Genomic DNA, 25,111 nt, shown 5'->3' on the forward strand with positions numbered 1-25,111 from the left:
TAGAGATCTGTTTTTGTGCAAGCAATCAATTGATATTTAGTAAGGATTCGTAATATTTAAGAAATGAGAAAAGGGAGCCGAAGAATGCTATTTGCTAGCCATACTTCTTCTTCTTTTTCTTGGGCTGCTCAGGATTGAGCACGTCGTGTCGACATGGCCAGGTCTCCAATTAGTTTCCAGGAAACTCAGTCTAGGGCTGCAGTCCTCCATCCACGGCTGCATCCGATCTCCGATAGGTTAGACTCCACTTTATCCAGCACAGCGAGCTCCGCTGTGCTCCTCTACGCCTCGTGCCGAAAGGGTCGCTGAAGAGCACCTTCTTTGGTGGGGCACGAGTCCGGCATCCTCATCAGGTTCCCCAGCCAACGTATCCTTCCGGCTTTAACTACCGTCAGGATATCAGCACCGCCAAACAGCCCAGGTAGCTCGTGATTCATTCTCCATCACCACCCGCCCTGCTCGCACACACCGCACCGTTCGAAAATGGCGAGGCGTCCTCCGTCAGCATAGTCCAGGACTCGTACCCGTAGAGGACTACCGGATGTATCAAGGTGCGGTAAATCGTACATTTCGTGTGTTGTTGGATTGTTCTGGATCGCAGGAGTTTGTGGAGTCCGTTATGGGCACGATTCCCCTGAACAATGCGTCTTCGGATTTCGCTTCTTACGTTGTTGTCCGAAGTTACGATCGTACCAAGGTAGCAGAACTCCTCTACCACCTCGAGGTTGTCCCCGCGACTAACACGCTGCTTCCCACTCGGGCTCTATCACGATCAGAGCCTCCGGCAAGCAGGTATTTCGTCTTCGTCGCATTGATCATCAATCCAATTCTATTGGCCTCGCGTTTCAGTCGGGTATATGCCTCGCACAGAGCCGCAGTTGTCCGTCCGATGATGTCGATGTCATCCACGAAGCCAAGAAATTGGAGAGATCGGGTGAAAGACACCATCCAGAGCGATGTTGAACAGCAAACAGGAGAGTCCTTCCCCTTGCCTCAGACCCCGATGAAATTCGAACGATTCCGACATCATGGTCGAAACTCTCACCTTGCACTGCACCCCGTCCATAGTGGCCTTTAGCAGCCGTACCAGCTTCCCTCAGGGAATCCGTACTGCTGCATGGTGTTCCATAGTTCGGTTCGATCTATGGTATCGTAGGCCGCCTTGAAGTCAATGAACAAGTGGTGCGTAGGGATCTGGTGCTCCCGGCATTTTTGGAGGATCTGCCGTAGAGTGAAGATTTGGTTGGTTGTCGATTTGCCTCCGACAAATCCAGCTTGGTTGCTTCGGGAGAGGATCTTAAAGGCAGCATTCAGCACTATGATGGCCCCGAAGTTAGCACAGACCATCATGTCGCCCTTTTTGTACACCGGGTGTATGACACCCAGTATCCATTCGTCCGGTAGTTCTTTCTGATCCCAACTCTTAACAATCAGCCGATGCATGATGGCGGAAATCCTCTCCGGTCCCATCTTGAACAGTTTGGCCACCAGCCCATTGCTACCAGCTGTTTTGTTGCATTTCAGCTGTTTGATGGCACTGTTGACTTCGTCCAGGGATGGCGGGGGTGCCTTGTCATCGTCATGCTGGCTGTCGTAGTTCAGCGCTCCTCTGCTTCCTGCGGCTAGTTCGGTGCCTCCTGCATCTGCTCCGTTAAAGTGCATTCAACATCCTGTAGAACTTGCGAATTTCCTCCGACTGGCATAACTGCTGTATCAGTTGCTCGTCCGACTCTTCGAATCTACGCTAGCTAAAACTAACAAACTCGAATTTGAAAGTTATGTCATCGAAGTTTGCGTTCAATAATAATCAAATATTAATTAATAAAAAAAAATAGAAAAATACATTCAGAATCGTTCTCATTTTTTTTTAAATTATGTTTTTTCTACGACCTAATAGGCCACGACGGCTTTCTTATGGCGTAAAAGACTTGTTGATACTACGTAGATCGTTATTCAGATCTCAGAACCTGTGAAAAGTCAGGATGAGATTAGAACACCGGTCCTATCATAGGAAAACTGGTGCTATTGTCGCTTTTGTCCCCTGACAGCCACAATCGGTTTAAAAAAAAGAAGTACAGTGAACTCTCTTTTATCTACCAAGGACTGTCGAATTCTAAAGGTTTTCAGATTAAAGATTTATTCTTTCTTTTTTCTTGACTGAACGACTTAATTGTTCACGAAGGCCACCGAATAAATTACTTACCAGACTTGCTGTTACCACGAAGTAGGTTAGTCAGTCTTCACTGCGGGGGGACGGTCCGGATGGGAATAGAACCTCGGTCCTGCCGTGTGAAGGCTGTCACCCTTGTCGCATTACCGCAGGGCCGATAGAGATTTCTTACGATCTATTAATTTCATAGCAACTTGATCCTGGACATTGTTGTTATTGTTATTGTTGTTTATTAAAAACTGTTTGCCTCACGGGCTATAGAACCATAAATTTAGTCTAATATTAAAACTTATAACTATGGTAAGCTGAAGGAGCCAGAGTAAAGACTGGGCCAGATTAGAAGAAAATTGCAAAGAATTAGAATAGGAGAAACATTACGTAGTAAACGAGAAAGAAAGTCTAGATTGGAAATAAGACAGAGAGAAGCCAAAGTCAAAATGGTCAGAAAAAGCATTGAAATGGCGGAAACAAACTAGCAGTGGAACGCGTTCAGTGTTATTTTAATTTAATTTAATGAATTCTTGATTAAAACATGTAAAACAAAAATGAACAGAACATGGACTTGAATAAAGTAGAAGAGCCGGGATTCAAACATGGAACGTGGAAAACTTAAAGCTGTCAGGTAATATCGGAAATGGCAGATTAGCTAATCACACCAGTAAACAGCATAGGCAAACTCATTTATATTGGAGAGATTTTCCAAGTCGTAAAGATTGCATTTAGAGCGAGACTGAGAGAATTCATTGTATATCTTTGCGGAAAATATGTGGAGTGAACTAATAATCACAGTCATTTCCGTTAAAATTATCCAAAAGCTAGGCAACAAATGACCGTCTATCAACTTTATCATTTGTTTACCTAAATATTTTGAATCAATTCTTTAAATCTTGCTCCCTGTTTAGTTTATCATAATCAAATATTACAATACTTTTTCTTGTAATTAGTCATCTTTCGGATCACAGCTGGGCTCTGTTAGCTGGGTTAACAGATATTCCGAATTAGTTCTGGAGTAAGGATAAAAACTCTAATTCACGCTTAGAACACGTCGAGCACTCGAAACGAGTCGAGCGAGATGAGATTCCACCACATTCCACGAATAATGTACAACACTCAATCGCTAGTGGCTGTGCTTGGCGCATCATCATATGCCACTTCAGCAGAAGTTCCAACCAATTCTACGCAAAAAAAAAGTGTATGGTACTTCATTCCTCAACACATGCTCTCAGCTGCATAATATTTGATTAACATTTTACTTCATTGCCTTTGGAACGATTGCGACCACACACGGCATCAGGCGAACGCGCCGTGCGTCATTCGCGTCTCGATGCACCTAATAAATATTTACGATTATAAGCACAAAAGCAGGACGATAGCTCCGATGGATGACGATGGCATTCCGGTGTCAGTAGTTGCGGTTGTTCCGGTTCCGGTATGAGCAATGAGAAATCAATTCGTCATCGTGCAAAAGCGAGCGATGTCGGCGGTATGCGGGAATGGCATGTCGAGCCGCACAGCTCGAAATAATCGGAAAACTTCCTCGACACTGGGTGCCATTTACATGAAGGCTCTATTGTCATAGTCCCCCCCCCCCCCCCAACGGTACGCTTGCACTTTGTGCGATGATCTTTGGTGTAGGAACCGTTGGCACAGTTCGATTTGCGTAATACCGCCAAAAGCCATGAATAAAATGTGGCACCGTTCCCTCTCAGCATCAGTGTCAGCACGCCGGGACAAAGCCGAACGGGTTGTTGTGGGGCGAGAAGTGAGCCGGAACTAAGGTGGGAAGTGGAACGAGACCACGAGCCTGGAAAACAGTGACACTTTTCCATGATGATCGATGGTTCTCCCATTGACGAGTGGCGGATCCTGATGGTTTGGCAGTATCGTGCCACACTCGAGTCGTTTTGGGATTGGATGGATGGATGGATGCGTGAATGTTGTTTGTCGGAAGTGATGGGATACCGGTGCACTTCAGGGCAAGAGAACGTGGTGACGAATCTCAATCCTCAGCCGCCATATACAAAAACAGACACCGCACCGCTGTCAGCTCGGAATCGGATTTAAATGTTATTTCGTGGCATCGTGTACCGTTGGCACACGAAAAAAAGGCGAAGACGGAAGCAAAAGCAGACACGAGCTAAACAAGACACTCAGGCCAATGTTTACTCGAACTTGAGAAAGAAAAATCCCATTCCGGAAGTAACATATCTGTGCGCCGACGCACGGTTCGTTGGTTTCGTCGCTTGGTGGATTTTCCATCCGGTCCCTGCTCGCTTTCAGTAACCGCTGAATTTATTAACTTCGAACAAGCGAGAACAGAAGGATTTCCCTAATTGTATGTTTGTGCGAAAGTGCAAACGAAAAGCTTTTTGTTTATGGAGGGGAAAACCTAATGCAAAGTCGGAAAAGAAATCTTCACCAGCACGAACGCGAATGTTTAATATCAAGCGCACGGTACCGTGAAAAGCATCGAGCGGTACCTTTGGATTTGGGTTGAGGATGGGATGGGAATATTGTAACTTTCAAGTGATGCCAAAGTGCCCTACTGCACGATCGCCCTTTATGCGGTCGTAGCATGTGCGAAAGATCTGAAAAAATACTTTTATTATATTTGCGTTGAATATAAAATTTGGTGCATTTGGCTTCTGGTGCTCACCGAGTGCTGTGCAATATATCGTAAAAGTTAGGTCCATATCCGATTCTTGGTGTGATTTACACTTTTGAAGTAAAGATGCTACCTTTTCGCTACTTAAAAGCATTAAAGCACACTCTGTTAATGGTTGTGCACCTTTAGGGCACAGTGCACCGTTTGCCGGCTGTTATGAGCAGCACGCCTCGGACTCGGCCCGATGAGTGAAAGGGCCGAGTCCGAGGCGTGCTCTAGAACGACAGCGGGGTTTGAAGTGGGATTACCGTGCGGTTAGAAGTTTAGATGCTCCCGGCAATATGAGCAACGGATTGAATTATTCAACTGATTGCTTCTGGAAAAACAGCAATGTGGCAAGGTGAGCAATGTGTGGCCACATTGCTCACCGCAATCCCCGAATGGATCAGGTTTGCGTTTACTAAGCTCGAAGCTGATGGGTCGAGGATGATTATGGTATGTTCATAAAGATTATGCGTTTGATTTCCGTTTGATTGCTTGGTCCGTTACCCGTGCATGATACAGACGGTTGAATCTTTCGAGCCATGAAAGCAGTACGGTTGTTTTGCCACTGTAGTTTTTTGTTTGAGTTCCAACCAATATTAAGGTTAACTTGAGAGCTGCATCGAAAATGGCTGACCAGCATTAAAGTGTAAATTAGACGAGACGTAACGCCAAGTAAATGTTCTGCTATTGAAGTTCTCGAAGGCACCTTAGGGAATCCTGTTTCTTGATTAAGGTAAAAGCTCGAACAAAAAACAAAGGTTTGAAAGCATCGCGGCTTACATTTTGCACTGAGTTAAACGAGACTGATAGCCAACATTTTCCTCTTTTAACTTTGTAGCCTTAGATCTACAAAACACAGCAATACGGACTGGCCGTCCTTTATGAATAAAAAAAATCTACAAACATTTTTTAAAATATATTTCTTATATGACAATGTCAGTGCATTTATTATGAGACTGAAAATTTTAGATATTAAGCATTACAACAAAGTTTCAATAACATTGATGTTGTTTCCTATTATAAGACAACTAATTTTATTTATTTTATTTAAGTTTAAGTATTATGACTCGGTGCCATATCCTCAGCTCTTCTTGAGCTGATTTTGTACAAATTTATGAAGGAATTTCCTGCTTGTGTTTTGCCATCTAATTAAGTTTTAGATTTAGTCATTAAATTGATTAACTTCTTATTCACTTTTGGAGCGTTAAGCACGATGTCACACTTTAGTATACATTTCTGTCTTATCTTACTTCACTTGATTTGAAATCCTATATTTAACAAAAGAATTACCGCGATATTGAAACATGCAACTATACTGCGAACAGTCGAAGTGACTAATTTTTATGATCTTACCAACATTTTAATATTAATTTGAGTTTGTCACCATCATGAACATCATCATGTTGGACTACTCTTTTAAAGAGCACAACGTCGTGACGTGGCCCGGTCAACGATGGATCTTTGGGGTCCCCAACCGAACTGGGGGTCGCTGATGAATACCTTCTTGGTGGGGCATGAATCCGGCATCCTCATAACATGACCCAGTAATCGTATCCTGTCGGTCTTTGCCACCGTCAGGATGTCCGGTTCTCCGTATAGCTCAGCAAGCTCGTGGTTCATCCTCCACTCTCCGGATTTCGTTACATCGTTATCCGAAGCTACGACAGTCCCTAGATAATACAGACAGACCACCTCGAGGTTGTCCATGCGACTAACACGCTGCTTCCCACTAGGGCTCTATTACGATCAGAACCTCCGTTACGCAAGTATTTCGTCTTCGTCGCATTGATGATCAATCCAATTCTTGCTGCTTCACGTTTCAGTCGGGTGTACGCTACACACACCTTCGCTGTCATCTTGCCAACGATGTCAATGTCATCGGCAAAGACAAGAAATTGGTGATACCGCTGGAGAATCGTGCCACGGATATCGTTGTCTAGCCCCGCACTTCGTGTGACACCTTCCAATGGTAGCAGTGAACAGCAGATAGGAGAGTCCGTCCCCTTGCCTCAGACACCTGTGGAGATTCGAACGATTCCGACAACATTTTCCATAGCTCAATTCGATCTATGGTATCGTAGTTCGCCTTGAAATCGATAAATAGATGGTGCGTAGGGATCTGGCGCTCTCGGCACTTCTGGAGGATCTGCCGAAGTGTGAAGATTCGGTCGGTGGTTGATTTGCCTCCAACAAACCCCCCTCGGTAGCTACCGACGAAATCTGTAGCAAGGGGGGCAAGTCTGCAGAACAAGATCTGGGACAGAGTCTTATAGGTGGCATTAAGGACTGAAATGGCACGATAATTCGAGCACTTCAGTCCGTCGTCCTTTTTGTACACTGGGTTAATGACGCCCAGTTTCCACTCCTCCGGAAATTCTTCCTGTTCCCAAGTTCTCTTGATCAGCTTGTGCATTTTGACGGTAAGCCTCTCCAGTAAGCTCCATCTTGAAGAGCTCGGCCGCCAGTCCATCACTACTGTTAAGGTCTGTCGTCACTGTAATAAAAGAGGTGGACGAATGCACGGAATAAGTTAACACATTAAAACGTTTATTACTATCCTACTTGGAGGCGCGCCAGAGATAGAGAATGATCCTTCGGCGATCACGTCATGAGTCCGGACCTTACGGCATCTTACGGGATGCGAGCACTCATCAGGGAGAGCCGCGATAGTACAGATTGGCTCACGAAGGCAAAATATTCACCACAACAACTACCAGCAGCCTTGTTGCTTTTAAGCTGCTTGAAGCTGCTGCTTGATCTCACCCATAGATGGCGGAGGCACTTCGTCTTCTTCGTCTATTGCTGTCACTGATATTGTTGCTGCTTTTGGCTTGTTCTGCTACTTGCACCAACCTCTCCTGTCTCTGCTCCGTTCAGGTGTTCTTCGAAGTAGCACTTCCATCTTTCGATTTCCACTTCGACCTTCCGCTCGTCTGTCATGAGATTTCCGTCTGCGTCCCGGCACATCGCGGCACAAGGAGCAAATCCACTCCGTGTCTCTTTCAACCTCCTGTAAACCGACTGAGAGAGCTGCTCCAGCAGTATTTTATCTGACTCTTCAAAGCGGCGCTTCTTGTCCTGGCTGTCTTCTCAGTCGTTTGTAGTTTCATGCTGAAGCATGAGGGCGCGTGCTGCATTCTTCTCTGATAGTTCACGAGTGCACTCTTCGTCGAAACATTCCTTTCGCTGTCTGCGTGATAAGCGGCCAATTTTCAGTTCGGCTGCGGTGCTGATGGCTCGTTCCACCATACGCCAGTGGTCTCCTAGGGGCATTGCGGGATTGTCGTCCCCAAGCGCGCTGCCGCATACCCCTCCACCACATCAGCACGCCTCAGCCGACCCAGATTGACCCTTGGGGTAGGCTTGCTCCGTTGGTTGTTGATCACGGAGAGTTTCTGGCGTAGCTTTACCATTACCAGGAAACGGTCCGAGTCGACGTTTGCGCCTCTGTACGTTTTCACGTCGATAATATCCAAGAAGTGCCTTCCGTCTATTAGAACGTGATCGATTTGGGAGTAGGTTTGTAGTGATGATCTCCAGGTGTAGCTGAACCGAGGTGCGTGCTGGAAAAAGGTGCTGCGAATGCTCATGTGCTTGGAAGATACAAAATTGGTAAGCCTGAGGCCATTGTCGTTTGTCAGGTGGTGGGCGCTGAGGCTTCCAGTTGTTGGTTTATATGCCTCCTCCCGTCCGACCTGAGCACTAAGGTCTCCGATGACGATCTTCACATCATGTTGTGGACAGCGGTCATACTCACTCTTCAGCTGTGTAAAGAACAGCTCCTTCTCGTCATCGGTGCTCCCAAGGTGCGGACTGTGCACATTTAAGATGCTCAGATTGAGGAACCTGCCACGAATCCTCAACCTGCACATTCGATCGTTGACTGGCCACCATCCAATCACCCGTTGTTACTCCACCACTTTGGTAGATTGTGTTGTTGCTACGGTACTGGTGCACCATTGTACCCTTCCAGCGCACCTCTTGAAGTGCAACTATCTCGAAACCGCGGGCCTGTGCCACATCTAACAGGATTCGGGTGCTTCCATCAGATGTAAGGGATCTACAATTCCAGGTTCCGAGCATCCAATCGTAAGTCCTTTTTCCTTGCGGGGGTCTGTATCGATTGGTCCGGTGCGGTATTTCCTGTTGTTGACTGTTTGTGGCGGTAGTTGGTTTCTAGGAGTGGCTTGTAAGGTGTAGCTCTCCCCCAATCTCCTGTGTCGTCGGAGGGCATACGCATTCTTGCTTAATGTCCCTTTGAATGCCTCGTCCCTTCGAATCAACCTTGTTACTTATAGAAATGTAAAACGATATTTTATTTCTTATACATTATATAAAAGCTTATAGTTATATTAAAAGAAATACGTCAGTTGGTTAGATTTGATAAGCTTTTTGTGAGTATTGAATTGTATTGAAACTCGCTGTCCGCCGTTTGACAAATCACCATGTCAAAATGACTGGTCAAGGTAGAATTGCCCTCGACGCAACTTATTATCATTATTAGATTAGATTTTCAGACAATATGGCGTCGTGCCGTCATACACAATAATAATTCAATAAAAAGAGAGTAGATTCTCAATTATTAAAATCGTTAGAATGAACATCCCATTGAATTTTCAAAAGTCATGCAACAACATCGGCAGAAGTGTTCAACTATAAAAAAGAAAATCTACTTCAAAGGAATGGAACCTGTCAAAATGACTGGTCCGGTAGTTCAGGTGTTAATTCCGCGTATTGGGATTCCATCCGGAATGTATAGGTACCTTACAGGCTCTATCGTATTAAGTCTAATGCCTTTCATTCAATGTTAAGTCACCAAATAATTAATTCGATAAACTTCCTTGAAGACTCAATGAATCCGCGTGTTACGCTACGTTCACAGGTTCGTGCCCTTTGCATTGCTATGGACAGTCAGCGAGCGATCGTGGGTGGTGAGGACACGAAAGCGCTCATCTTTGACATGCATTCCGGCCGTATCATCCGATCGTTACCACCGAATCCGGGCGCCGTTACAGCAGTGTACGTGATGGAGAAGGACGACTACCTCATCACGGCCGGCGGTAACAAGATCACGTTCTATTCGTTTCGCAACGAAGATTCCATTGTCAATTTCTACCCGAAGAAGAAGAAAACGCTCAAAAAGTTCCACCGGAACCGGTTGGCGTTGCAGTCGACATCGAGTCCAGTGATTTGCTTTGACGTTTCACGCGACTCCACAATGGCGGCGGTGGCCTCAAGTCGGTGCGTGCAGATCTGGCAGTTGAATTCGCCCGAACTGACCAGTATCCTGGAGGGTCATACGGCTACGGTAACGTGCGTAAGTTTCGCTCCGAATTGTGAACTGGTCGCTTCCGGTTCGGAGGACAAATCGGTGAATGTATGGAGTTTGGGGCTTGGATCGGTGACGGCAACCTTCAAGGGCCACAATACCTCGATCACTTCCGTAACGTTCATGATGGATGCAAGACGAATCATATCTGCCGATCGCGACGGTCTGTTGTACGTGTGGATCTCCGACTCGGGCATGATTCTGCAGAGCGTTCAAGGACCGCATAAGTGTTTATCCGTCACGAACAACATGAAGTTTGCGGTGTGCACAAATGGGGACTCGAGTCTACGAATTTGGTCGCTAACGCGCGAGGACGAGAAGTACACGGTGTCACACTCGGACGAGATAACGTGCTTCATCATTACGGCCGACTCGCTGTATGTGATCACCGGATCGAGGGACATGTCGCTGAAGGTGTGGCAAGCTACGGGGGGTAAATTGGCGCAGGTCCTCGTAGGTCATACGGATGCAGTGACGTGTGTGGCGGTATCCGTAACCAATAAAAGCCAGGTCATATCCGGTTCGAAAGATTCCAATCTGATTATCTGGGATATTCACACTGGCGAGGAAATTCATACACTGGCCGGCCATCTTGGGCCGGTGACGTGTGTTAAGGTATCGGCGGACGGTACGACGGCCGTCTCTGGAAGTGACGACAAAACGCTAATCGTGTGGGAAACGAAACGAGGCTTAGCATTAACCTCACTGCAACTGCACGTGCAATTCACACGCTTCGATATCAGTCTCGAGTGTTCGCGGATCATTGTACAGCTGGTGGACAGTTCTTGTTTGCCCATCATATGTCTGCACAACTCACCGGCGAGCTACATTAAGCTTCCCACATATTCTGCACCTGCGCGAGACGTGGAAGATCTTCGACCGGCTGGACCGAAACGTCCTGCCCGGCGTCTGCTCAAGAAGGAAGTATCGTTGGACACGTATACCTGGCAGAAGAAGTACGCCCATCTTACGTCCTCGGTCATGATGGCGCAGGTAGACGAACGTCTCAAACGTCGCTTCTCGGTGTCGGCCAGTATGGAAGAAATCTCGAAGCTGGCCGAGGCCAAGAATGTAGAATCTCAAGCCACTCTTGGTCCGGAGCAGGCGGCCCTGGCACAGTCCCAACACTTTGATCAGCTGGAAGCCCTGTGGAATAAACGATCGCCTCCCAGACGCAGACTCAATGCGGTAAGAAATGAGCTTTTTTGACCGCTTTTCACTATCTAAACTGTGTGCTTTTTCTTTTCCTTGTTTCGCTCCCAGTCCCTATCGCGTCAATCATCGCTGGTGGAGGATCGAATCGATTCTTCCGATGAAGACGAGTTCCAGGAGGAACGCGCAGGTATGTCGAAGAAACTGGCCCTCTTTCACGCGTCGCGCCCTCTCTCGCTTTCGGTAGATGCATGGAACTGTTCTAGTCTGTACTCCTCAACCTCCTCCACCAACACCCAATACAACCAACCGAACCATCATCAGCAGCACCAATACCACCAGTACCATCAGCGCCATCAGCCCGACCTGTTGCGCGAGGTGCTGCTACTGAAGAAGCAACACTCGGTACCGACCGGGGGCGCCCATTCGGTCGATCCGTTCGGCGGCCAGCTCAAGCTATCCTCCACCGAGACGGATCTGCAGGCCCTCTTTCGGCATTGCACTTTCGGCACGCTCAGTTGCCACTCGCGACGCCGCCAGTCTAGCCCGGAAAGTGAGCAGTATCACGTTCGCGCACGGCGTAAGTCTCGCTCGATCGATAATCTTGCCCACGAGGTGACGGTGTTTAGGCAAGGGTGTCGACGCAATACCATGTCACGGTCCTGCCTCATGCAGTGAAAGGAATTGCAGGGCTTTCACGACGGGCTTTCCTTCGCTGTTCCATCGCGGGGTTAAGGTGTGTCTTTTTTTTGCTGAATGTTTGTGTGAGTGTGATTCATGGATGGCGCATTTTGTTTGCTGCTACTAACAAAATCACTTCCTTCGGGGATATTACGTGTGGTACAGTATCTGTTTTTAATGTGCAAGATAGCTAAAATTTCGAATGAAATTTTATAGCTCATTGAATAATTGGAATAACGTTCTTTCCTGAAGCGATAATAAGGGACGGAATAAATTAGATACACATTTAGGAACATAATTCACGAGCTGTCTGAAGATCAAAATTTCTTGATTGATGGTTTATCATTTTAATCTTCATGGTGAACTAATAATTTTTAATACTTTGTACCATAACCGCACTCACAGTGAATAAAGATGGACTAATGGTGGCTTCAGCGTGATGAATTGACAAAAGCATTATGAGAAGAAACGATCAAAATTATTCGTTTGGTTGCATTTGGTCAATTGCAATAGCTCTTGTTCTTACTTGCTTTTTTACTTACTTACTTACTTACTTACTTACTTAGCTTTTGTAAAATTTCATTAACATTTTACATTCCATACACCACTTTAGAACTAATAGCTTCTTTTTAAAATTTCCTTCCATTTCTTAGTAGATGAAAGTTGATCTTTCGTACTTGATATTAACTGACTAGCGAAACATCTATTTTAGATCTATTTCAACACAGTACCCTAATCTCTCACATCTTACTTACTGTAGATTGGTTTGTTTTAGGAAGTGTTTCACATGTTTCTTCTCTCTTTATTAACCAACTTAGCGTCCGCAAGGACGGTTTCTAGTAACAGTAACCTTAGTCGAGTACATTTTAAAGCATGTGTAGCACACCTTTTAACAGTTGTACCAGTTCCGCTTCCATACTCTAGAGCTCTACAGCTTGCTTAAGATGCTTGGTAATACAGCTTTACGTAAGTAGTTGGATAATTTTTCTATCATTTTACATACACTCACTAAGTAGACATACTAACTGCTCAATTTCCAATTACTCGCACACTAAACACTGCTAACAAACTGTGATTTTTTACATTTCATTCTAAATCGGACGACTAACGAGTTCCTATTCTTTTCCTTGCAGATGTTCTTGCTGATTAAAACTGAATCGTACTGGCAGATAAATGGAAATCATTCAGTTTACGTAAAAGATACTATTGTTAAAGAAAATAGTATAATCGGTCAATGGCCTTCACAAATATCCTTTATCAACATTCCAACATTCCAAGGAGCGTGGCATTTTAGATCTGTTTCCAAACCTGCCACTGCGCAGGCTTCAGGATGTTTCGTTACATTCACACCAGGACATAAATCGTACTGAGCAAACGCTCCTAGAAAAAGCGACGCCATAAAGTTTCATCGATAAGAGAAATTCGAGCTTTCATCGCAAAGCAGCGATGAACTTACAGTGGAAGTTCATCGCAGTAAGCTTCACCGCTTTTCGGTTCATTTTCAACGTGTAGGCTTTAAAAGTGCCATATCGAAAGCTCATAACAGGCCGTGAGAACTAACAAAGCGAGAATGCGAAGCAACTCTTAGTCGTTCGTTCAATAGCGAAAGTAAAAAATCAGCAATCATTTGAAGCAAAAGTAGTGTACGTGAATGTTTCCCTTGCGAAGGCAAAATGTGTGTTAATTGCTGCTGTTGATTAGTAGAATGCGAATTAGCGATCGTTTTCCAATAATCTTGCGTGTAGCGATACATGGCATTATTAAGTGTTAAGGTGTTAAAATGGTAGCAGTGCTTAAATATTTTAATCATTAACGGTAGTCATAAACTGGCATTACTCGTAGGTGGGTAGGAAGGATGATAATCTTTAGTGGCAAACATACTATTCCACATGTTTTACTTCACCATTCTAAAGCAGAAACAATAAATGCAAATACGGGATAAAGCGGATGATATTTATAGCAATAGCAATTGTTACTAGAGCGTGCCGCATGTGCAACGATGGAACCCATTATAAACCCGACCCGTGTTCTGTATTGCAACCCAGTCGAATTCGATGTCCTTTTCTGTGAATGTCTACAAAAATTTCGAAAAGGAAAACCAACCCAGCGCACGTTAATACCTTCATGTTATCCAGGTGTGCCGTCAAGCGTAGAACTAAGAATGGGTAGGAATGTCATGTCATGCGTGTGCGTGTGTGTCTGGTGTGTTTGTGTGGTGTCTAAAAGAAATGATTCATTATCATCCCTCAACGATTATGCTACACACTTCCCACAGCTGGACTGCACTGATCTTACGATACCTTTTTAAGAGAGATAGAAGTCTTGTAGTGTACTGAACCTTTTTCTAGCACCGACAATCATGATTGTTTGTTAACCGATTTCTACAATCAAGAAACTTTCTGAAGCAGAAGGAAAACAAAACGAGAACGAAAAAACAAAAACAAAACCAACAAACCCTGTTTTGCTGAACCAATTTATTGGTGCATTGTTTTTGGTCCCGTTACACCTTTTCTAGTTAATGGCGTATTTAAGAGTAGCGAGGTTAAGGGGGTTACAATTACTGTTAACGTAAAACAATCAATCAGCAGATCTACGAATCTTTAAGAAAAATCTATGCGATTTGTGTGTATATTTTATTATTGTTCAAGATATTCTATTAGGTTATTATGCTCTTCTGTTGGAACATTTATGACGAATTAGTTTTTAAAAATAGACATTGTACATTATTTTTAAACTCAAATAGTATTTATTGAAATTCGTACAGCATCTTCAACAAGTTTTTTAATCTTGGTTCGATCGAAAGTCTTTGGTTCGATTAAAGTACATTATGTTGAATAACTTATCAAAGTTGAACGAAAATATTTCTTGCAAAGGTATTGCTAAACTTAACGTAAAACTATTATTAAACGAGAATCTTTAATATACTGTAACCTGTAGTGACGGTTGTCAACGCCGTAAGTGAGACGCCATAATAAATTATCCTTAAACTGTATGTTGTGGTTAACTTTTTTCAATTGAACTATTTACCTGTTTCAGCATTTACAATAGATATTCTTTCTAGAGGATGCCATAATGATGACCACGCTGTTGCTATGGACGTAACATTGTGTCATCGCTAAGATTCCAGGATGACCTTAGAAGGTCGTTATGCCGAGAAGAAGAATAAGAAGTTGCTACACTTGAAGCTTTATATTTGTTGTGTTTCATGAAAATTTCTTATCAGTGTTTTTTGATACTATTTGTCTTCTTTTGCTATAGAACAAAATATGAAAACAATTCGATTGAGAATTACATTGATACAATATTGAACGTCTTCAGTAAAGTACTGGGGGCCTCCACCGGTGTGAGCTTTTTTGTGCATTGGTGTTGCATAAAATAATTCTATTTTGTTACTTTTTACTTTATTTATTATAATTAACGTCACGCACGCTACGGTTCACTTCATCGGATAGGAGTGGTTTAGTCGAAACTGACAGCAAGGCGAAAAAAGGGCGAAAACGAAAAAACCGAAGGATACGCTGTCCTAAGGGCGAAAACGCTCAGCGTTAGCGGATAAAAGGAAGGCGCGCGCGATGATTTAACCTAACTAGCTAACCCGACAGAGGACCGGTTCTGCAGACTTGCCCCCCTTGCTACAGATTTCGTCGGTAGATACTGAGCGGGGTTTGTTGGAGGCAAATCAATCACCGACCGAATCTTCACTCTTCGGCAGATGCTCCAGAAGTGCCGAGAGCGCCAGATCCCTACGCACCACCTATTTATCGATTTCAAGGCGGACTACGATACCATAGATCGAAATTAGCTATGGAAAATGTTGTCGGAATCGTTCGAATCTCACAGGGGTCTGAGGAAAGGGGACGGACTCTCCTATCTGCTGTTCAATGCTATCAATGGCAAATGTCACACGAACTGCGGGGTTAGACAACGATATCTGTGGCACGATTCTCTGCCGGTCTCTTCCATTTCTTGCCTTCACCGATGACATTGACATCATTGGCAAGACGACAGCGAAAGTGTGTGAGGCGTACAACCGACTGAAACGTGAAGCAGCAAGAGTTGGATTGATCATCAATGCGACGAAGACGAAATACCTGCTTAACGGAGGCTCTGATCGTGATAGAGCCCGAGTGCGAAGCACCGGGTTAGTCGACGGCGCCAACTTCGCCGGAGTTCTGCTCTTCTTCGAGTTCTGCATAGCAGAGGAGTTCTGCTATCTTATGACTGTCGTAACTTCGGATAACAATGTCAGCAGCGAAATCCGAAGACTTATTATGCAGAAGAATCTTACATACTACGGCATTCACCGTCTGCTGGGATCCAGAAGACTTCGAGACCGCACGAAATATGAGATATATCGCACACTGGTTCACTCGGTGGTCCTCTACGGCCAGCGTAAGCCGGCAGGATGCGCTGCCTGGGGCATGTTATGAGGATGCCGGACTCATGCCCCAGCAACAAGGCATGGGGCATGAGTGGGGGGGGAGGGGGAGGGGGAGCGGGGTATGGTAGGGTTTTGTGTTTCAGCTCGAGATACCTTTTCGAGGCGGCGGCCCCACGCGGCCGCTGAGTTTGTTTATAGGAAGATCAGTCTTTGTGAGTAGGTTTGCCTGCGTGAGAAAACGAGATTATGCCATATTTATTGACGCAGATTTTTTTAATTTATACAATTTAAATTTTACACCAGCTTGAGAAAATGTCGAGAATAGTTTACAGCTCTCTACGATCTAAGGAGGAATAAACAGGACGAACAATTTCATCTCCTTCTGCATGACCAGCTCCATTAAGCACGTTTTTGAGATATGGTTAGAACTACAGTTCTATTCCAGGAATTTTGGTTCAACGCTGCATCGGATCTCTGCTCCGAACAGCTTCTCCACTCCACGAACTCCACTTGATCTAACCAACTTCTCTACCGGACCGGGTCGAAACGGACGCTGTCGAGCACTTTCCTGGTGGAGAATGAGTCCAAGGTTTGCTAGCTAACACTGGTGGGACTGGAAGGGAATAATTTATTATAAGTTGCTTCAGTGCGGGGCCAACTCTTAATTCAGATCCCTGATGTCAACCACTGGAAGATAGGGATTGACGAGAAATGGTCAGAATTGGATAACAGAATCATGAAAAGGATTTGTTTTCATCTTATTTATAATACAGTTCGTTAATGGTTGTTTCTCAATACAAGTATACATCAAGTGTAGCATATCTGGTAAACATCTCACTAGAGTATACATTATCTCGCATACAACAAGCGTTACGTAGCATTATACGGTGAGCAGAAATTCACCACTTTAGCAAATAACCTGCATTAACCAAGAACGTAAGAAGTACATTCAGCTATTTTAACCAAGTCAATGCCTTAACATGAACATTCAAACACTGACCAGCGCAGCCGGCTATCGAATAACGCAATTCAATATGATATCAGTTCAAAACAACCATCGAGTCCAGACAGTGGCCAGCAACACAAAACAAGTAACTTCATGATATCCGACGCATTTTAGGCAGACTCTGTAATCGATCGCACCGCTTCGATCAGTTCAATAACAGCGGCACATTTATTGCAAGTGCAGCAATCGATCGCACCGCGACACATTTTGTGCTTACGTAAATATTTTTGTACAAAATGCAATAGCAAAAAGAACAACCACTAAGAAACAATCTTGGTTACAAAAACGAGCAAAAACTATTGTAAGAATTGTGTATAAATAAAGCGGTCTTGAAAGCCTTCGGCCCCAGACAGGCAGATGGAGAGAGAAGGTGCAACAAGCTAAACCTTGCGTCCAATTCTTTCTAGAGGTTTAAGTGTCCCCCTACCCAAGGTAAGGCCTCAAACCTCCAACATGCCTGTAAGGGCTTCTGAACATCCAAAGTCACCTGGCCGACTTGTTCCGCCGATGAGCATCGAGAGTTCCCCTCCCAAAGGTAAGGCCTCGATGTCTTCAACTTTCCAGTAAGGGAGATTCTCATCTAGAATCTTCAGACTGCCTGGACAGTCAGATAAAACAAAGATATTGGTCCGCACGGCTAGCAATCACGTTGTTCCATTCACGTCGTGATTATAAGCCCGAGTTTCTTCTTCTCTGCCACATGGCGACTGTAAATATAATTCTTCTTCTACACCACATGACGACCATCTGAGAAATTTCTTCTTCCCACCACACAAGAGTACATCAACAAACAATTCTGTTTGTATAGATAATCTAAGCCGCTAGTGTGTTCTGAAATATAAAGTAAATCTTTACCGAAATGTAATCCATATGTATACAAAACATTGTTCGTTGGTTGTAATTTAAATCCAGGTCGAGCATGTCCGAAAGTACTTTAAAAACAAGCAATCAAAATGTACGAAACAAAACACAAGCTCACTCACTGCGCAGCGTGGTTGTCAATGGCAACGAAACATCAACAAACAGAAACAGAACAAATTATCGCCAGCGGTACGATTGACAGCCGGTTCTGGTAGTTTTACTGACCACAGGCGAGAGTTTCAAATAGTTTTTTTCAAGGAGAAAAAGAATATCAACACAACTTTACGTCTTTTTGCAAACAAACAACAACAAAAAAAAACGAAGATGACCGAACGTTACGTGTACTGCAATGGGCGAGCGAACGAAGCGGCTACGACGGTAGGAAACAGCAAACAACTTTCGACAGCCAACAGTAAGTGCTGGCCAGCAAAGCATTTGCCATTTCCATGGAAAGTTGCGGTAAAAGAAATTATTTCCTTACAACAGCATCTCGAAAAGGTGTTTCCAAAGTGTGGAAAAAGTCTAAAACATGACGCCTCGTGTGCCTGTTTCTCGTGTTTGCTTTCAGCGATGAAGCCCCAAAGTGTAACCAATCGTCACATGAACTGGCTGATACACGATTTGTATACCAGGAAGCACTTTGAGCAGTGCAAAAAGTTGATTGACCGCCAGCTGGCCATCTGTTACGACAAGCAGTACCTTTACTATATGAAGGGTCTCATTTTGCGGGAAGAAAACAGCCCAACCGAAGCCGTACACTGCTTTCAGCAAGCGATCGCCCTGAACAAAAAGGAGCCGGAAAACTACAAGGAACTTGCCAAAACGCTGTGAGTCGATCGATCGGTGCAAAGTGATGCTTTCAATTTCATCGATTCATTTTTTTCACATTCAATCGAAGCTACTCGATGGGGAAGTTCCGGAACGCGCTGGAAGTATTTCTCAAGGCGGAAACTTTACTGGAACGACCTGATCACGAAATCTATCATCATATCGGTGAGCTGTACTACAAAAACTTTGGTCAGCTAAAGGCTGGTGTTGGTGAGGCGAAAGAATACCTAAAGCAAGCCATCAGTTGTGGCAAGCACGTAGAAAGCTACAAGATCTTGGCCGAAATTTACATCGAAGAAGGAGACAGCATCAAAGCGATTGAAATGATTGAGAACTGTTTGCAGTAAGTTACCGTTTTGGGGTTTATTAGATAGTTTCTGCTATTTGAGTTGCTGCCGTTTCTCTTTTACGGTGCAGAATCACACAGGACGATGTGTCTCTAATGACGCAGATTGGGATACTGTATTTGAAGATCAACGAGTATCAACGGGCGTTTGAAAAATTGCTCGATGCAACGGCGACCGACTCAAAATACACAAACGCTCTGCTAGCGCTGGGATCGATATTGCAGGTTCGTAGAATTAATAATGCTCTTCATAGGAAAACCATTATATCTTTACTACTAACTCTATAATTGCACCTTCTTCAGTGTCTGTCTGTCTCACTTAACATTTGTAATAATGTGATATTCAGTTTAACTAAAGCAATCCTTTTTAAAGTACTATTCAGTTTAGTAAATCATGAATCTAAACGCAGCTTCAATACTCACTTAGTAACTACTTTAACAAAACTGCATTACATTAAAAAACAAAGCTAGATGCCTTGAAGCAAGTAAAAGAAAAGCAGAACGACAGCTGACGTAAACATTATTGTTTGACTGTATTGTATGAACACAATTCCTGAAAAGAAAAACCTCACAAATAGTATGGTAAAACTACTACGGTCACAGTCTGCATTAGGGTGAGGTCTGCATAGACAGCAATTCCTGGTAGGTCTAGAATGTTGCATGATTGTTATGGAGAAAAGGTATTTCGAAACGAGCCTTTAAAGATTCAAATGTTACATTAAAGCCACAGTTCGGGTTGCCGGATTTGCCGGTTCGGGTTGCCGGTAAAGATTGCTTTAATGAGGTGCTATCCTATTATCATTATTCAGGTATCAATTCCTAACATCAGTCGTACTGGATAGTTGATTGATGGAGTAACAAATCATCGAATCGTTGAGAAAGGAAACTGTTGTCTGAGGTGTGTTTTATTTACGTAGGAATCACAAATCAGCGAAAAATATTATTATTATTATTATTAGCATGTACTTGCTATTTATTGTTATTTTTTAGCATTTCTTTGCTAAGAATTAGTGTTGAGATAGCTCAAACTAAGCAAACCGCACGATGTAAGCGGATGAGGTTTTATCGATAAATATTGGGTAATTTTTAAAAAGATTATTTAAAATATATTAAAACAGAATTCGAGCGAAAACGCAAGACATAGATGATTCGACTTTAGCTAAAACGCTCCAATGCTCGCTCGCTTCTGGTCAGTTGAAGCATACGCATCTATAGTGTGGTGGACTGCTGCTGCTCAGTCTCTGGCGCGTTTGGAGTCCATCCAGCGAAAATTCACTAAATTCGTTCTACGTTCCTAGTGGAATCCCGTACATTATAGCAGTCGCTGTGCGTTACTCGGGCTACATACGTTACAGCAGCGTGCCTGTAACACGCAGAGATCCTTTGTAGCCGGCTTTTTGGACAATCGGATCGACTCGCCGGTGAGAGCTCTCTGAGCTTGGAAACTACTAGACGATGACGAACGCCTCGCTCGTTTCGGTTTCTCAAACCCTTTGTTGTTAATGTGTCTTGAATTTAATTTCGTGTCTAACCGCTATGAGCCCATCTTGACACGTGCGGCGGTTCTCAATTGTATTCGACCTTTTGTATAGTGTATTGTAAAATGAGGTAGCTTTTGATGCTTTAACAGGGTCCCAAGGTCTATTTAAATGATAAATAAATTAATAAATTCACAAAACGATCCATCTGGTCTCTCGAACAGTGAACACAGAAGGAATCATCAGGAGGACATTTTTAAAACCACTATGTAACAGACTAAGCAACGCCAAACTATCACTTAATTGAAACTGTTTAAGGCTTGGGTCCTGTTTAAGGTTATGGATGAGGAGTACAAAGTAATTAATGATCATAACAACCAGTGTTAAGTCTACCTGGAGAGCTAACAATTACAGGCACAAGTTATGATTTTATTGCCAAAGATCCGCAATTTGTCTTCGAAATATCCGTCCAAACTCTACCTTTCGAGATAAGTCATTAGTTAAGCGGCTAACTATCGTTAATATTTATTATTCATACAGTATGAAAATTAATCTGTCTACTCTCACAGGCTAACAAAGGCCTCATTTTAATTGCCTAATTATTCATAATCAACTCTTGACACCTAAACTGGTGTGAGCTATGAATTATGGCTGGAACGCTAGATACTGGGGTTCGTGTTGAATAAAATCGAAAAGTTAGAGAGAACTCGTCATTTTTAGCTCATTTCCTAGCACTGCTTTATAGCAAATATAAATAAAGCAACTTAAGATAATTAATAAGGAAGGAGAGATTTATCTCACAATTTCTATAGCGACCGACTCTCTAAATTGCAGTCGAAAAATGATATCGACGGTGCGCTTAACAAGTATAAACGCATACCCAACCTATCAGACGAAAGCTCGGAAGTTTGGAGCAACATTGGGTTGTGTTTTTTCAAGAAACAAAAATTCATTGCGGTAAGTACGACGGATAAGTATTGTTCTTCGCAATGCACTAAATGCAGACAATTTCTATTTTCTCCCATAGGCCATTTCTTGTTTGAAAAAAGCAGTTTGGGTATCACCATTGAACTTTAACGCGCTGTACAATCTTGGCCTAGTGTTTGTAACGGGTAAGCTTTAATATGCACGCATCACGACACACCAAACGGGCTTAGTTAATAGAAGGGTTTACGTTCTGCTTTCTCGTTTGAATCAAATTAAAGCTCAACAGTACGTCAGCGCCTTTCAAACGCTAGCCGCCGCCATTAGTCTACGGCCCGAGCATGCCGAGTGTTACATGCTGCTTGGAAGTAAGTTTCAATCAGACCTAATGTTTTGCACCAACTGGCTGGCAAACCTGTGCTGCCCTACCACAGCACCAGAAAACAACAGTACATCAAATAAGTAAAACTTTCACACAAAACTTTTCTCTTGTACAACGCTCGTCTACCCCATCTACCGGCTCCCTGCTTGCCAGCTTGTCTGCGCCATTTAAATGATCCCGGAAACGCTTACCTTTCGCTAGAGAAGTCAACCATGCTTCCGGACGCTGTCAAGAATCCACTAATCTATCTCAACTTTGCGCTTTATTGTTACGAGATAGGCAAATCGGACCAATCCGTCCTGTATCTGAGCAACTTTCTCGAGATGACTCAACACATTACGGTTCATCGTGAGGTAAGTATGATTACGAAATGCTGTGATTTTGTATCGAATGGAAGAGTTGAATCGTGCAGCAAGAGAACGAAAGGAAAATGGGGCAACGCAGCAGTACTCACTGACTTAACAAAGCGAATACAAGCTTTACTTGTTTCACTTGTTTCCCTTCGAACTGTGGTTGTACGAGTTTCATACATTTTCCTTTATTATGTATCTTTTTTTTTTGTTTGCTTCTTTACGCTGCTCCTGCATTCAACTGACCTCGTGTCAAACCGTGCTGGCACTGGTTATGTACGTATCCATTATCCATTGCCTTACCCATTGGCTTCTTTTTTTGTTTTATTCGCAGTACATCAAAATGGCTGATCGACTAAACGGAGCCCTAGCAGTAGCTGCCAGTGGGCAGATTTACCCTGCCACCGTACCAGAATCGGGACACACCGGGGGTCTTGACCGTACCGAGAAGGATGCCAACCGGATGCAGGATGAAAATGCTGTCAACATGACCGGTAACGCAACGGTGGCGGCAGTGCGCCGTGAGGATTCCGTCGAAGACGACGGCACTGACGGTGATTTGCCCTGATGGGCTGCAGACAGTCAGAGACAAAAAGGGATGCGACCGCAGACGGCTAGAAAGGATTAGCAAAAGCAAAAAGGATCCCTGGTCCCTGGTCTGGTTCTTCATTTATTATTTTTTTCCGTTAATGCTTTTACGCCGTTATGCCGAGTTCTCGCCCGGCTCAGATTCCCAGTAATCGTAGAAAGCATTGTCCGAAGGTTGTGCTAGTGCATAATTTTAGCCTAGTGCAAAACGTGCATTACTCTTTCCGACGGATCGTTGCTTTTATCGCAATCCTTCTTCATCGTAACGCTTTCACTGCGGGTGTGCAGTTTGTGGTTGGCTTTCCACCGAACCTTGAGACCGATGTTGCATGCGGTGTTAATAAAGACAAGATGGTGTTAGATAGAAACTGACCCAGAGCGAGACCGGACCGGTGCATCCACGCACGTTGGGTAAATAAATGATGGACACTAAGTGATGATGATCTGGTGAGATGGTGCGATGAGATAATAACGCATCTGCTGGATCATAACTTTTCATTGCGGTGACTTTTCGCGACCGTAATGCAAACACGCGTACTGTTTGTCTTGTGAATATTACATTTTGTAATAAAGAAATTTTGATATGCAATCGTTGCTGTACTTTAATTATTTTGATTGTGTTATTCATAGACCATGGTTTATTTCAAGGATTGAACGATTTTCATGGAATGCGTTTTTATTTTGGGAGTACTGAAGAATCGTATAAAAATACATTAATCATTCGATGTATCCTACGAGGGTGTTTGAAATTCCACCAATTCCGAACCAAAAATGTTCGTCAATGCAGCGTCTCTAACCACATGGTGGGTAGTGTCTTTATAAAAAAAAGGTACTCATTGCGTCGATATCCCGACAGAAGCAATCATTTGTTATTTATAATTAGCACGCAACCATACCGAATTACTGAGTCTTCGGAGAAATCGCACGAAAACACTGGGTGTATTTTAATAAAAGGTTTGGAAAAAAATATTCTTGATACTGCTTTTTTCACAATAACCTAATTATAACTATTGTACTGTTAAACTATGAAAAAAAAAACTGTACAAAACAGTAACAAAGTTATACTACGAAAAATAACAGTTTTCTTCTGACTCTGAATAAGAAAACACACACCAGATCACCGGCTGCCTCTCACACTAATCCTCTTATAAGAGGCTTTTCGTGATCAATTTTTTATTCGATATGTTGGGAAGAGAACCAGGTCGTCTAAGCGTCCTAATACACGGGAACATAATACTAACAACTTATATAAATGAATAGATGTAATTATTCATAGTAAAATCTCAAAACAACCCAATATTACATCCTGGAACACCAGACAGTTGTCTGCAGAAGTGAATTGGCTACAACTATCACATTGATCGATACGCACCGTGACATTAACATTGTCTACAAGAATGTGTCACCAAAAAAAGTTTTGCCGAAATATTTTTTAAACGCTAACTTATCGACTAGAAGATGCACAAAATAAATAAAATATGAGAGTAATTTTGGGTCCCTTCCTGGGTCTACAGATAGTTGATTTTCAGTTGTAGTGCCATCAAGAACTTATATGGAAATTTTTGTAGGATTTATGTATCCGTTCTACATAAATAGAGATTGTGCCACTCACGAGACAGTTGCTTGGTAAAGCAATTACGGATTTATTTGAAATTGCTCCTAGTCCTTCTAGAACTATTTGCCAGGAATGTCACTACTATCATTGTATGAGTGGTGTTAAGAGGTCAACTTGCCTAATTTATATGGCAAAAACGTGTTCTAATTTCAATTTCTAGCTCCAAACCTGCCCTGTGGTTGAGGCAACAGCGACGCCGGTCATTACTCGGTAGGATCGGGGTTGAAATCTCATCTCGATTTGCCCCATAATTTCTTGTAAGCCAATAAATAAGGCCGGCGTGACCATAGAAGGTTTTTAGGAAAAGGAGAAGAAAAAGCTCCAAAAGAAAGTAAGCTCCCACATTTTACCGACGATATTTTGCTCTCAC

General features: G+C 43.5%; 2 protein-coding genes across 3 annotated transcripts in view; both read left to right on the forward strand.

The window, feature by feature from the left end:
• The window catches only part of LOC126561354 (protein qui-1), a 29,207-nt gene extending 16,054 nt beyond the window's left edge, over positions 1-13,153 (forward strand). The window contains exons 12-14 of one of the 2 annotated variants that reach the window (XM_050217456.1): positions 9,703-11,337; positions 11,413-11,881; positions 13,116-13,153. In XM_050217456.1, the coding sequence (XP_050073413.1) occupies positions 9,703-11,337; positions 11,413-11,881; positions 13,116-13,132 (2,121 nt within the window). In that variant the 3' untranslated portion in view covers positions 13,133-13,153. Of the gene's footprint in view, positions 1-9,702; positions 11,338-11,412; positions 11,980-13,115 lie in introns of those variants that run through there. The other variant, XM_050217457.1, reaches the window with a different exon arrangement.
• A 5,401-nt stretch (positions 13,154-18,554) lies between these two features.
• Positions 18,555-23,106, forward strand: LOC126560751 (Bardet-Biedl syndrome 4 protein homolog). Its single transcript, XM_050216706.1, has 9 exons — positions 18,555-18,642; positions 18,799-19,057; positions 19,129-19,401; positions 19,476-19,629; positions 21,717-21,839; positions 21,910-21,994; positions 22,088-22,174; positions 22,342-22,541; positions 22,873-23,106. The coding sequence occupies exons 1-9, from the start codon at positions 18,555-18,557 to the stop codon at positions 23,104-23,106; spliced, it is 1,503 nt and encodes a 500-aa protein (XP_050072663.1).
• The last annotated feature ends 2,005 nt before the right edge of the window (positions 23,107-25,111 follow it).

Source organism: Anopheles maculipalpis, chromosome 3RL (genome assembly GCF_943734695.1).
Source record: "Anopheles maculipalpis chromosome 3RL, idAnoMacuDA_375_x, whole genome shotgun sequence".
In the NCBI taxonomy this organism is placed as follows: Eukaryota; Metazoa; Arthropoda; class Insecta; order Diptera; family Culicidae; genus Anopheles; species Anopheles maculipalpis.